At 56.6% G+C, this 13,291-nt stretch overlaps 1 protein-coding gene across 4 annotated transcripts; it reads right to left on the bottom strand.

The window, feature by feature from the left end:
• Window positions 1–2,363: 2,363 nt before the first annotated feature.
• On the bottom strand, window positions 2,364–10,304 carry P2RY6 (pyrimidinergic receptor P2Y6). 4 transcript variants are annotated; one of them, XM_015648203.3, is made up of 2 exons: window positions 10,244–10,304; window positions 2,364–4,645 (listed from the first exon to the last, which is right to left on the bottom strand). In XM_015648203.3, exon 2 carries the CDS (start codon window positions 4,589–4,591, stop codon window positions 3,602–3,604), a length of 990 nt encoding a protein of 329 aa, XP_015503689.1. In that variant the 5' UTR covers window positions 4,592–4,645; window positions 10,244–10,304; the 3' UTR covers window positions 2,364–3,601. The 4 variants fall into 4 exon arrangements, with proteins under 4 accessions (XP_015503689.1, XP_015503698.1, XP_015503679.1 ...); XM_015648212.3 differs by lacking the exon at window positions 10,244–10,304 and adding an exon at window positions 10,163–10,240; XM_015648193.3 differs by lacking the exon at window positions 10,244–10,304 and adding an exon at window positions 10,147–10,228.
• Window positions 10,305–13,291: the final 2,987 nt, after the last annotated feature.

Below are 13,291 nucleotides of genomic sequence, written 5' to 3'. Positions count from 1 at the left end.
TTGGCTTTTCCTCCTCCCTCACCCCCTGCTTTTTTATTTGTTGCATTCAAATAAACTTTCCTCCCCGGAGGCGGGGTTTGCTCCCGCAGAGGGGGAGGGTTGAAGTTTTGCTCCCTTTTTTTAAAAATTATTTATTTATTTTTTTTTTTTTCTTTTTTCTTTCTTGGTGTTTTTGGTTTGTTTTTGTTTTTGGAGGGGAGGAGGGGGGGAGAGGAAGGCGGTTTCAGAGCTGCCCTCTCGCTCCCAGGCTGAGCAGGAGCACCTCGCACCCCCCTGCATCTTTCACCCCCTCTCCTGCATCCTTTCGTTAGCCCCTGCATCCTTTCTTCCACACCCCCCAGCATCCTTCATCCCCGATTCCCTTTTATAAAGAGGCTTATCAAAAAGTGGGAGAACAACTTTTTACATGGGCATATAGTGATAGGATGAGGGGGGCACAGCTTTAACTAAAATATGGGAGATTTAAGTGGCATATTGAGAAATAATTCTTCCCTGTGAGGATGAGCAGGCCCTGGCACAGGGTGCCCAGAGAAGCTGTGGCTGCCCCTGGATCTCTGGAAGTGTCTAAGGCTTGGAGCAACCTGGGATAGTGGAAGGTGTCCCTGCCCATGGCAGGGTGTTGAAATTAGATGGTCTTAAAGATCACTCCCAACCCAAACCATTCGGTGATTCCCTCCATCCCTTCCCAGCTTTTTCTTTTTAGAGGGGAAACAAGACAAATAATCAAAAACGTGAGTGCCAGTGAAAGATTCTTCCCATTGCAGCAGACCCTGCTTTGCAGCTCGTCTCAGGGAAGAACACCTTGTTCCCAACTTGCAAAGCTCTCCAGCGAAGCTCTGCCCCGTGAACAGACTTTCTCGTGGGTTTTCAGCATCGCTTGTCAGCGCTTGCTATTTGAAGCCTATAACCCTTTTTTCCCCCAAGACAGCAGATTTTTTTGCTGGGGATGTGAAAAATGAAGGTGGCTGGGACAGCTGGTGGGTGAGCTGCGGCCTTGGAGACGTGGATGGGGCTAGAGAGGTGTCCTGGCCATGTAGAAGATATTGCTGGCTCTGACCCCGAGGCACAGAAAAAAAGGGAAAAAAAAAGAAATCCAACACCTCTGTTTTTCAGGACCTAAAAAGCGCCTGCAGCGATGCCTTGAGATGCTCTGCCCCAGCAAGTATTCCTTCCCTGGCTCTCCCTTCCCATCCTCCACCCTGCTTCCCCCAGGCCTGGGTGTCTCCTGCCTGCAGGGATGACACCCCACCGTGTCCCCCCCGCTGGCATTTTCGGAAGAACCGTGTGTTTCATCCCTGCTGGGTTCTGCTGTTCCTCAGCTGCTGGCTGTGAGCATTTGGCAAGCAAAGGAGATTTGTTGAAGCATTCACCCCATTCCTAAGGCATCCTTTTATTCCCACCACCCTGGATTCCAGGCCTGGAGGTGCCAAGGGAACTGCGGTCAGGACCCCAAGGCGGGGCAGGACATGATGAGATCCAAAGAGAGCTCTGTGCATCCCCTTCCCTTAAAAACGTTCCAAATTGGTGATTCCAGTATCAGGAACATCATCCTGAGGCTGTTGGATGTGACCACCCGAGCCCGTGCAGCCCTTGCAGCCACCACCAGACTTTATGGAAGCTGATTATTTTTTTTCCCTCCCCTCAGAGCTTTATTTTCGATTTTTTCGGCCACCTTGTCCCGTGGGTCCTATCCAGGCACTGACGGTGCGGGGCTCCTCCCTCCCTCCCTGGAGCGGGGTGGACACCCACAGATCAGGCGGATTGCTCCAAATCTAAATATTTTGCGCCCTCTCCTGGGTCCGGATGGCGTGGCCCGGCCCTCCCACCCCGTCACCTTCCTCCTGTCTGGGAAGAGATGGGGACATCGGGCTGGGCTTGTCCCTCCAGCCACCGCTCTAGCAGCCCCCAGCATTTTGCCCTTCTGTTACAGGACCCCAAAGACGCATCCAGAGCTTGCTTTTGCCTCCTCCATCACATTCTGTGCCCCAACCCAGTCATTGTCACCGTCAGGACATGGACTCAGCTCCTGCAAAACCAGTTTTGGCTAGAGCTAATGCTGCTGCAGGATCTCTCTCAGTTCCAGCCCAGCTGTGATGCTGAGATCTCTGAGCATCATCCAAGAGCCTGTGACCACTCTGGATGCCCTCCTCATCCTCATGAGCAAGGAGACACACTGGGACTGCCAGCACCGGATGCCTGGGTGACCTGAGGAGACACTGTGTACCTGCAGGGAGCAAGTCAGGATGGAGCTGCATGCTCAGCCAGCTGCAGGTAGCCAAGCTGGAGGGGTGCTCAACCCTGGGGATTTGAAACAAATTATTTAAATCCACTTTGGTGTGATTATTATAAGCAGACATGATAAATACAGTTATCCACATATATATTTTTATATATATATATATACACTGTATAGATACATACATTGTGTTCAGGCAGAGAATTTCTGCACTGCAGAGCCTGTGCTGGGCCACAAACCTCCCTCTGCTCGGCTATATTCTATGTCTATACACACAGTGGGTGTATACACCCATGTGAGAAAGAGCAGGGAGTTAATTCTATACATCCTGTATGTTAGAGAAGACCCGCAGAGCGATGAGTGGTGCATCCACCTCGCAAAACCCTCCTCGCCTGGAGGGAGCAGCATCCCAACAGAGGCTGTGGGAGCAAAGCTCAATCCCCAGGCCCATGGAGAGCCCAAGCCAGCTGTGGGATGCATGGTGACGTGGCCAGGACTCTGAGTAGCTCTCTGTGGCGTGCATCTTCCAACTCTGGGCATTGTCCGCATCTGCTGGCTCCAACTGTGGTGGATCCTGGTTAGGAGGTGACAGCAGGGCACCACTGACACCAGGATGGGCCAGATTTGGGGTGCTGGGCTAAGCAGGGAGCTGGACTCAGATGAAGGTCCCCAGGCAGGTGACAGTGCTGCTGGCTTGTGCCTAACCCAGCCCCCGGGCATGGCTTCAGTGGGAAATGCAGCGTGGATGTTCCAGTTGCCCCAATGTTCCCTTTCCCTGTTCCCAGTCCGTCCAGGGGTGCTCCTCCACCATTTCACAGCACTGGCAGTAGCAGTGAGCCCGTGTCTCTTGCTGGTGTGGCCTCATGCCGGGCACTGGGGGACAGGGATGTCCCAGTGCTACACAAACCATCCATGACACTGATCTTGAGCTGGAGAAACACATGGCCCCACGGTATGGGCTGAACCAAACCCTCCCAGCCTTCACATGCTGTCCCCATCAGGGAATTTTTAATTGAGCATGGGGACAAATCATCCCCCAGCAGCTCGTCCTGGGCCAGGGATGCGTCCTCCATGGTCCCATCTTGTTCTCCACAGTCCCAGGGGATTTTTATCGTGTCGGCGGCTTGACCAGCAAGGTGCTGAGCTGCTCTGAGTGAGCAACCGAGCCAGGGAGAGGATGCTGGATCTGTGATGGGGTTAATACTGCACCACTACAGGCTGGAGGTGGGCTGAAAGCGCTGAAAGCTCGGGAGATGCCATCCTCCTCTCCTCCAGCATGTCCCCAGAGAAGCCATCTCCGCTCCATGGAGCTTAGAGCCGAAATCGCTCCGTGCCCCGGCGGCACCGAGGGGGCCTCGTCCTCGCCTAGGAGCCGTGGGTGACGCAGTGGTCGTGCCGCCACTTGGAGCTCATCTTGTCGAGGAGGTAGCGGGTGCTCTCCCGGAACTTGCGCTGGGTGAAGTAGAAGAGGATGGGGTCGAGGACGCTGTTCATGCTGGCGAAGGGCCGCGTGCACTTGTAGGCGATGGCGAAGGCCTGCAGGGCCGGGCAGGGCAGGCCGGGCGAGGAGCGGACGATCAGGTAGATGGTCTTGGTGAGGTGGAAGGGGAAGAAGCTGATGGAGAAGACGATGACCACGATGATGACCATGCGCACGGCTTTGTCCTTCCTCTTGTGCACGGCCAGGCCGATGCGCTGGTCCTTCTGGCACAGGATGCGCGCCATGCTGCAGTAGCAGGCCAGGATGGCCACGAAGGGCAGCAGGAAGCCGGTGAAGGTGAGGGTGATGCCGTAGGGGAAGTAGGCGGCGGAGCGGTCGGGCGCGCTCAGGTCGTAGCAGACGGTGCGGTTCCTCTGCGTGCCGGTGGAGGCGAAGACGAAGGTGGGCAGGCACTGGGCGATGACGATGAACCACACGGCCGCGCACACCAGCCACGTCAGCTTCTTGCCCTTCTTCTTGTGCCACGAGGCCAAGGGGTGGCAGATGCCCAGGTAGCGCTGGACGCTGATGCAGGTGAGGAAGAGGATGCTGCCGTGCAGGTTGGTGTAGAACTGGAAGCGCACGAATTTGCAGGTGAAGTCCCCGAAAGGCCAGTAGTCCTTCTGGGTGTAGTTGTAGATGAGGAGCGGCAGGGAGCAGACGTAGAGCAGGTCAGCCACGGCCAGGTTGAGCATGTAGATGGTGGTGCGGCTCAGTGCCTTCCGCGCCAGCCAGATCTGCCCGATGACCACGGCGTTCAAGGGCAGCCCCACCAGGAACACCACCGAGTACACCAGGGGCAGCAGGACCTGCTTGAACTCCTCGTGGTAGGTGCACGAGTTCCTGCCGGTGCTCACGGCTGTCAGGTTGGCCATGGTGCCGTTCCCAGCCTCAGCGTTCTCCCCGCTGGCGCGGCCCCTCCGCGGCACCTGTGGATGTCAGGGGGGACAGCTGGTGACTCGTCTGCGTGGTGTCACACATGCCCTCGCAGGGTCAGCCTGGACCAGCAGGTCCATGATGGATCAGCATCCCCTGGTATGCACACAGGCTGGGGGATGAAGGCATGGAGAGCAGCCCTGAGGACAATTTAGGGGTGTTGGTGGATGAGAAGCTGGACATGACCATGGTTGCAGGGGCAGCCCCCTGTTCCCTGGGCTGATCCCCCAGCCCGGGCAGCAGGAAAGGGATTTGGACTGTGCCCCTCTGCTCCTGAGCTGGGGTGAGAGCCCACCTGCAGAGCTGCCCCAGCCCTGGGGCCAGCAGCACAAGGAGCTGGAGCTGCTGCACAGAGTCCAGAGGAGGCCCCGGAGCTGCTCCAGGGCTGGAGCCCCTCTGCTCTGGAGCCAGGCTGGGAGAGCTGGGCTACCCAGAGAAGCTGTGGCTACCCAGAGAAATGTCCAAGGCCAGTCTGGACAGGGCTTGGAGCACCCTGGGCTAGTGCGAGGTGTCTGTGCCCATGGCAGGGGGTTGGAATGAATCTTTAAGTTCACTTCCAGCCCAGACCCTCCTGTGACTCCATGATTCTGAGCCACAGTGATGGATTTAGGGGTCTAACAAGGAGGTGAAGGCAGAGCGGCGGGGACCGCAGGGCACAGCGTGGTGGCCACACTTGCCACCATCCCCTCTCCCCTTCCCAGGGCACTTATCCCCCACAGAAGGGTTTGCACAAGGCCAAGCGGCCGCCATCCCCCTGGGGCAGAGGAAATCGCGGCGGTAGCCGGCGGCACGGCTTCCTGCGCCTCTGCAGGGGGTGCCAAAGCCCCGCGGCCAGCCGGGCTCGGCCGGGAGATGCCCGGAGCCCGGCGCGACCCTCCGGCCGCTTCCCGCCGCTGATCGGCACCGCTCGCCCCGGAGACTTCTAGTGTCGTGGGCTCCGAGAGCCCACCCAGCCTCCTCTGGGCTGCTCCGAGCAGGGGAGGAGGTTCTGCTTTCCCCGGAGGCTGGGAGCGGCGTGGCAGATGTGGTCCCGACACGAGCCCCTGGCCCTGCCGTGGGCAGCATCTCTGTCCCTGGGCAGCATCTCTGTCCATCCGCAGTGGGACTGCTGCTCCTCCCTGCCCTCGCTCCTGCCCTGCCAGCCCCCGCTTCCCCTGCTGCCCCGGACACTAACCCGCGGTGGCCACTGGCAAGGGGAAACTGAGGCAGGGAGGAGGTGCCCAAGCTCCAGCCGGCAGCATGGGGCACGGGGCAGCAGAGGGAGAGAGACAAACGAGTCCAGGGGCTGTCCCGTCAGCTTGTGTCCCCCCATTTGGGGTGTTTGGGCATTCAGCAGTCCCCAGAGCACAGCCCAGCCATGGTGTCAGTGCTGGGGACACAATTTTGGGGCTTGTGAATCAGTCCCCCTGCTGCTGAACCTTCCTCCTATCCCCCTGGTGCCCCCCTGCGTCCCCATTCATCTCCTCACACCCTATCTGAGCCCCACTGAGCCCCCATCACCCCCCAGTGCCCCCTAAACCCTGCTGAGCCCCACTGTCACCCCACTGTCACCCCACTGTCACCCCACTGTCACCCCAGCTCCAGGCAGTGCCGGCACTCACCTCTCCCCCCTCCAAGCCCATAAATGCTCCAGGGCTGTGAACTTCCCTCTTCCTGGGGTCCCCAAAAAACTCCTTCGGGACCCAAGATTGGGGCAGCACCCCCAGGAACCTCCATCACCCCCCAGGGGAGCAGCACCGAGGACACTGGGGACAAGGTGGCCGGGAAGAGGGGACCAGGGAGCGCCTCTTACCTGCTGGGGGGCCCCAGGGTGCTGGCACCCAGCCTGGCACTGCTGTGGCTGCAACACTTCCCTTTCCTCTCAGCAGCAGCACCCCAGGGAAATGGGGAACTGAAACCCGGCTGGCAGGGTGGGTGCCAGCGGGGGATGGCTCTGAGTGGCACTGCATGGCTGTGACATGGCACAAGTGCCACCAGGGCAGGGGATGCTGCTGCCTGTGGGTTCCAGGATGTGGCCTGGCTCAGGCCATTATGAATTATTTGGTCTTTTCCATTTTCTGGATTTTTCTTTTCTGTTTTTTTTTTTTTTGTTTTTTGAATTTCCCCCCTCATTTTTTGGCCTCTTTTCCTCCATTTTTTGAGTCTTTCCTCCGTTTTTGCCTCACTTCCCTCCGTTTTTGCCTCACTTCCCTCATATTTGGCTCCTTCCAAGTGTAGGCTGATTTTGGGGACAAGGAGGTCCCCTGGCACTGTGGCACCAAGANTTTTTTTTTTTGTTGTTTTTTGAATTTCCCCCCTCATTTTTTGGCCTCTTTTCCTCCATTTTTTGAGTCTTTCCTCCGTTTTTGCCTCACTTCCCTCATATTTGGCTCCTTCCAAGTGTAGGCTGATTTTGGGGACAAGGAGGTCCCCTGGCACTGTGGCACCAAGAGGAAGAAAATGCTCCAGCTGTCCAGTGGGTGCAGAAAACAAGGGAAACTGAGGCACAGGCACTGAGTTTGAAGTGAAGCAGTGTGGCCTACACCCCTTTTTAACATATTTTTCCCCCAAAACACCCCTTGTAGGCGTTGGCAAAGCATTGTTAGGGATGGCCCAAGGCTACCTAGGCCTTCAGTTATGGGGGGCACCCAAATAAAGGAGGAGCAGCCAAAAAAAGAAGGGATTCCCCCCTCCCCCCAACAAAAAAAAGGCACATGAGGAAAAAAACCCCTCTTTGTAAGAGGGGAATGGCACTGAACCCCCTGCTGCTGGGTTTGGAGGGATGGGAAAGCTGGAGGAGAGGAGGAGAAATCCCTCCTGATCCCAGGGAAAAGCCAGACAGTGGAGAATCCCCATCCCAGCCGTAGCCAGGGCCTGCAGCTGCCCATATCCCCCAGTCACAGCCTGCCAGCACCCACCAATTAATGAAACCAATTAATGAAATCACCCTGAGACCCGCAGCCTCAACCTGCTTCCGTGCCCAGGGCATGTTCCTACCTCATTGTTTGTCTGTCTGGATTGTCCCAAAAGTCCCTTTTCTCACCCCCAAACCCCATCATGGGAATCCCTCAAAAATCCTGAGATCTTTTGAGATCCCCAAAATCAATCTTTTGGGATTCTCAAGGATCCCAAAGCTCTTGGGATTGCCGAAACTGTAGGAGCCGGAGCCCTGCCACCACAGTGATGGGCACTGGCTGAAATCCACTGGGAAATGAGGCTTTCAGGGGGAAAAAAAAGGGGTGCCTGTGGTGTTGGGAGGGGTCAAGATGGGGTCACCCTCATCCCAGAGGTTTAAGGATTCCTGCAGAGGAGGAACAAGGACCAGGATAGAGAAGTGGGACTGCTCTGTGGCCAGATGGGGAAGAGATTAAAAATAATCACCATCAGCCACAAGCTTCCCCCTGCACGTGCCCCCTCCAACCTCTCTGCTTTCAAACCAAGCCCTTCTCCAGTGGAATTAGCTTTCATTAACACCCTGCTATTGATTTGAAGGGGGGTTCTGCAGGCTGGGTACAGTGGGAAGAGCTTTTGGATGTTGCTGCCCTCGAATAGGATGTGGGGGAGGGCTTTCTCCCTTGGAAATCTTCCTCCGTGGTTTATCTTTCCCATCCTGGTCTTTGTGGCTCGCTGGCAGGGCTGGAAAGCTGGGCTGAGTGGAAGTGAAAGCTGCAGCTCAGCAGATTTCCAAAAGCATGAAAGGGGGAGGCTCCATCCTGCATGTCACTTGGCCAAAGCCACCACATCCTCCTCCCCAAACATCTCCTTTGGCCGCTGCCAAAATATCTTCAGGTGCACATCTGCCCAGTGGGGACCCAGGACTGGGTGTTTTAAGGGAAATCTCTATTTAGTGAAGCCTGAGGGTGTAAGGATGTGGAAAAATTGGGACAACATTGGGATTTTTGGGGTACTAAAAAGGGGAAAGGGGCACAGGGTGGTGGCAGAACCACTCTGTCCTTCATCTTCCTGCAGTTTGGGGCTCCATCATAAATCAGCACCTCAGGGAGGCTCTGGGCAACCTGGGCTGCAATTCCCTGATGGAAAGGGAAGGATGAGGACAGGGAAGGTGCAATGAGATTTCCCAGTCTCTGCTGGCCTATACCTCTATACATGTAAGTATAAATACAAACACAAATACAAATATATACCTCTATACATAACACCTGCACATCTCTCTCTCCATGTCTTTCACTATGTCCAACCATATCTATGGCTCTCCACACACACATATTATGTATTTATAAATATATATCTCTCCAAACACACACATACACAAACTTCTACACCCCTGTACTCAAATACATGTCCCTGAGCACATGGAGTCACACTCGTGTTGATACATAACTCCATCCATATACACAGAAATACATTTATACATCTACACACACACCTCTGTGCAGACATGCTGGTATATAGGAATGTATTTATACCTCTGGATGTATATATGCACAAATACATATAAATATATATATAAAAGGTAGAGGCCAGGCTACTGGCACCACTGCAGAGGTGCAGAGGAAAACCAGGTCCCTCGAGTAGATTTCAGCACATTTATGTGCAATACAACCTCTGGCTGATCTGGGGCTGATCCCCATGGATGCCTGAGGGATACAGGCGTGTCCCAGGTGAACCCCAGACCACAGGAGCAGGGGGACAGGGGAGAATCCACCCTGTGCCAGCCCTGCCAGGGGGATCACGGTGGGATTTTGAGCCCTGCTCTATGCTAAGAGCTGCCAAACCTCCCCAAGAGCAAAGTCCCAATCCTGGCAGCTCCCATTTGGAGTGGCTCTGGAATCACCCCAAATCCCCGCTGAAGCACGGGTGTTCTTTGGATCTGACTCTATTCTCCCCTGTTCTGCCTCATCCTGCCCAGCTCCATCTGGTCTGTTTGGGTCCAGTCCTGGCCAGTCTGTGCCCATCCTGCCCGGTTTGGTTTGACCCTGTTGGATCCCATCCTGACGGGTTCAGCCTTACTCTCTCGGGTCTGATCCTGCCCGGCTCTCTCTGAGCCGCTCGGATCTCATCCTATCCCGGTTCATCTTATCCCGCCCCCCTTTCCCCATTACTGCAAGCGGGATGCGCAGGGAAAGAGCGGGTTTGCTCTGACCCTACAAGGTCCCATCCTGCCTGGCTGGGTCTGAGCCTGTCGGGTCCCATCCTGTCCGGTTGAGCCCCATCCCGTCCTTCCAGCCTTATCCTGCCTGCTTCACTCTGACACACTTGAATTCCATCCTTTCCCCGTTCGGCTTGTCCCGCACTCCCGGTACGCAGCACTTACCCGAGCGGGATGCGCCGGGAAGCAGCGGGTTCACTCTGACCCCACAGGGCTCCATCCTGCCCGGTCCAGCCCCATCCTGCCCGGTGCAGCCCCATCCTGCCCGGTGCAGCCCCATCCTGCCCGGTCCAGCCTCATCCTGCCCGGTCCAGCCTCATCCTGCCCGGTCCAGCCTCATCCTGCCCGGTCCAGCCCCATCCTGCCCAATTCACCAAGATCCCATCCCGCCCGGTTGGGTCTGACCTTGGCGGGTCCCAACCTGCCCGGTTCACTCGGAGCCTGCCGGGCCCCATCCCGGCCCGGTTCGGCGGATCCCGTTCCCAGCGCTGGCAGCACTTACCGGCAGCGGGATGCGCCGGGAGCCCGCGGCACGGAGCGCCCGGAGCCGCCCCGCTGCCGCCGCTCCGCCCCGGGGCCGCCCCTCTCCGCCCCGCTCCGGCCCCGGCACCTGCGGGACAGCCCGGAGGGGAATGGGGAGGGGTCACAGCTGGCCAGGCAGGGGGGACAAACAGCTGGGCTGGGGGTTCGGCATGGGGGGCTCCCGGGAAACATCTGGCTCAGGGTGCTGGGCGGGCATCTGTAGCAAAGCGGCTGTCGGGGGGCTTCCAGCGGCCCCAAAAGTGGGATTTACAGGGTAGGATGCCCACGCACTAGGGAACAGCTGGATTATCCTGGCCCTGGGTGTCGGGAACAGGGTCTCCCTGCGGCACCGGGTCGCAGCCAAAGGGGTCGGTGCCTCCCGTACTCATTAACCCGGCGGTCAAGGCTCCGCGCTTCCTGAGCAGGGCTATTAACGAGCAATAAGGCAAAGAAGCCCGGGGGGACGGGCTGGGTACGCATAAACAGCACTGGGATACTGGGATTCCTCGGGATGATGGGCTTGACCCTTCCTTTCCCTGGGAGCCCTCCAGAATCATTCCCTGGTTTCTCTCTGGGGGCTCGTGCTGGGTCTCGGGGGATGTGGAAGGGAAGGAGGTGCTGAAGGCATTACCCAGATGATGGAACTCCATACGGGGGGGTCCTCCTCTTCACCTCATCGAGCAGGCACCCAAATATCCCTGGGGAGGGTTTGGGCTGTACAGAACGGATGGTGAGGTGGAATGAGGTGTCTGGATCCTGCTGCAGTGGGCAACACGGGCTTCCATCGATCCTGGCACGAGCCCATGGCCAAGCCGGGCAGCGTGGCCACGGGAGAGATGGGCTCTGGCAGGATCTGACACGAATATTTGCAACCACAGCCAGGCTGGAGCCATCCCTCACGTCCCAGGGCTGCCCAGGCTTGTGGGGTTGGGTTGGCCATGGCTCGGTGCCCTGGTGAAATTCCCCGCTCCCTCAGCCTCCACGGGAGACGAAAACTGGGGGGGAAATGTGTTTTTCCCCAGAAAACACACCTTGTGCAAACAAGCCCAACTTCCTGGGATGGGGAGCCCAGGACTTCCCGCAAGCATCCGGGGAATGCAGCTGAGGATGGATACAACCCATTCCCCCCAAGGAACTGATGGTGAGGGCATCCATCCCACCTCCAGTGCTGCCTCTGGCTTTGGGGAAGGCTGGTGTCCTCCTCCTTCCCGGCACGGCGGGTGTCCTTGCAGGTCCCCAAGGTGAGCAGCCAGCTGTTCTGCTGTGGGGACACTGTAAATAATGGTGGGAGTGTTAAAAAACAGAAAATATAATAGTGGCTCCTGGCTGCCTGCCAGCTCCAAACGCCTCCACTGAGCCACACAGCCCTAGAGCACCTGGAATTAATGGGAAATCCCCAAAAATGACATTTTTGGGGGCTGAGCAGGGATAGGAGAGGCAAATATAAAATCAGCGTTGTTTTTATACCTCTTTTTATTAATACAAAAGGATCACTGGGAAAAACAAGTGGGGAAAGGGACTAGCCTGGGTTCCTCTTGGAGTCTGACTGAGTGAATTAATCCTTGGCAGAGAGGCCTGGCACGGTGGCTGGATTTGAGTTTCCGAGCCCCTGGTTTCTGTTCCTCCGGCTGCATGCTGCCAGTAACTGCATTAGCTCCTGAGTGCGAGTGACCTTTGCCACTGCTCTTCCCGGGGGGAACTGCAGCTTCCCACTGGTATCCAGCCTTCCAGCTGCCAGCAGATCCCAGAATGGCTGGACATAGACATCTGTGGTCAAGGCCAGAGAGGCAGTTTGGAACTGGGAACGTGGTCTTTCAAGGGCTGCAAAACCTCTTGGAGGGGAAAAGCAGCATTTTTCAAATGCTGAAGCTTTGTAAGAGCCTCGGGGCTGGGATGTCCCCACCACCAGACACCGGCTGCCCCCATGGGGAGGTTCCTCAGAGCTCTCAGGTTGTTCCCCAGCACAGACATGCAGGGATCAGGCTGGGTCCCTTCTGCCTCGGGCTCCACCACGTCTCACCAGACCGGAGACGTCTTGCATGAAGAATTTCATTACATCTAAAAGCTATTTGTAACGGAAATGGAGTTAATCTCTCATGTCCTGACAACTCCAGCCTGCCAGGATGGTGGATCTGGTTGAGCTTGCTGATGAGGAGGTCACACTTGGTGACAGCTTTCTCTTTTTAAGCCAGCTCAGAGGATATGGTCACCCCAGACTCCTCCATGGACATCTGCTACCCCAGCACCTTTTGAGTCCCTGGTGGATTTTTGGCAGAGAAGGTGTTTGGTGCAGAAAGTCTCATCTCATGAGGTCTACTCTGATGGAGCCCTGCGCCTTCTTGCTGCAACCAGAGCTCACCACAGTCAGAGCAGTGCAGCCAACTGGGGTGAGGTCAGACAAGTCCTCTCTCTGCTGGACTTCTGAGGTGGAGAAACTGGTCACCCTTCGCTGCCATGAGGGGCCCTCCACAATTCAGACCTTCACAATTCAAACTTTCACAATTTGTGGTCAACTTTCTCTCTTCAAGGACAGAGCTGGGGTCTGGGATGGGGACATCTCCAAACTTTTCATGGTTGAGTGGAAATCAAATGCCTCCAGGCTGGCCACAATCTCTCCTTTGGCTCCTTGGCCTCCATCCTGAAAACCCTTAGGTTTTCACTTCTCTTGTGGCTCTTCCCATCCAAGGAAGACAAAAGGTTGTCCAAAAGCAGGCTCATACCCCTGTGGGGACCTGGACGATGTGTCCATGCTGCCTGGGAGTGATGGTGGAGCACCCTTTGGATCACCAGCTCTGCTTTCCAGACCACATCCACAAGGAGGAATAAGGAGCTCGGAGCACACGGGACCTGGAGGTGCCTTTGGGATTTCCCACACAGGAAAGATTTTTAAAAAACTTCCCTCAACTCATTATTGTTTCCTGATCAGCTTGTTTGCTTTGGCTGTTGGATCTGAGGCAGTTCTGCAGCTGGAGAGCCTTCTCTGGGAAATGATTGATCCCAATCACAGCAAGGAGTCAAGTGTGGAAAC

Source organism: Parus major, chromosome 1 (assembly GCF_001522545.3).
Source record: "Parus major isolate Abel chromosome 1, Parus_major1.1, whole genome shotgun sequence".
NCBI classification, from domain to species: domain Eukaryota; kingdom Metazoa; phylum Chordata; class Aves; order Passeriformes; family Paridae; genus Parus; species Parus major.
This window is presented reverse-complemented; position numbering and strand designations above follow the sequence as displayed.

Coding starts and splice junctions, on each gene's coding strand:
- P2RY6 (XM_015648203.3), bottom strand. CDS start 4,591: ATGGCCAACCTGACAGCCGTGAGCACCGGCAGGAACTCGTGCACCTAC.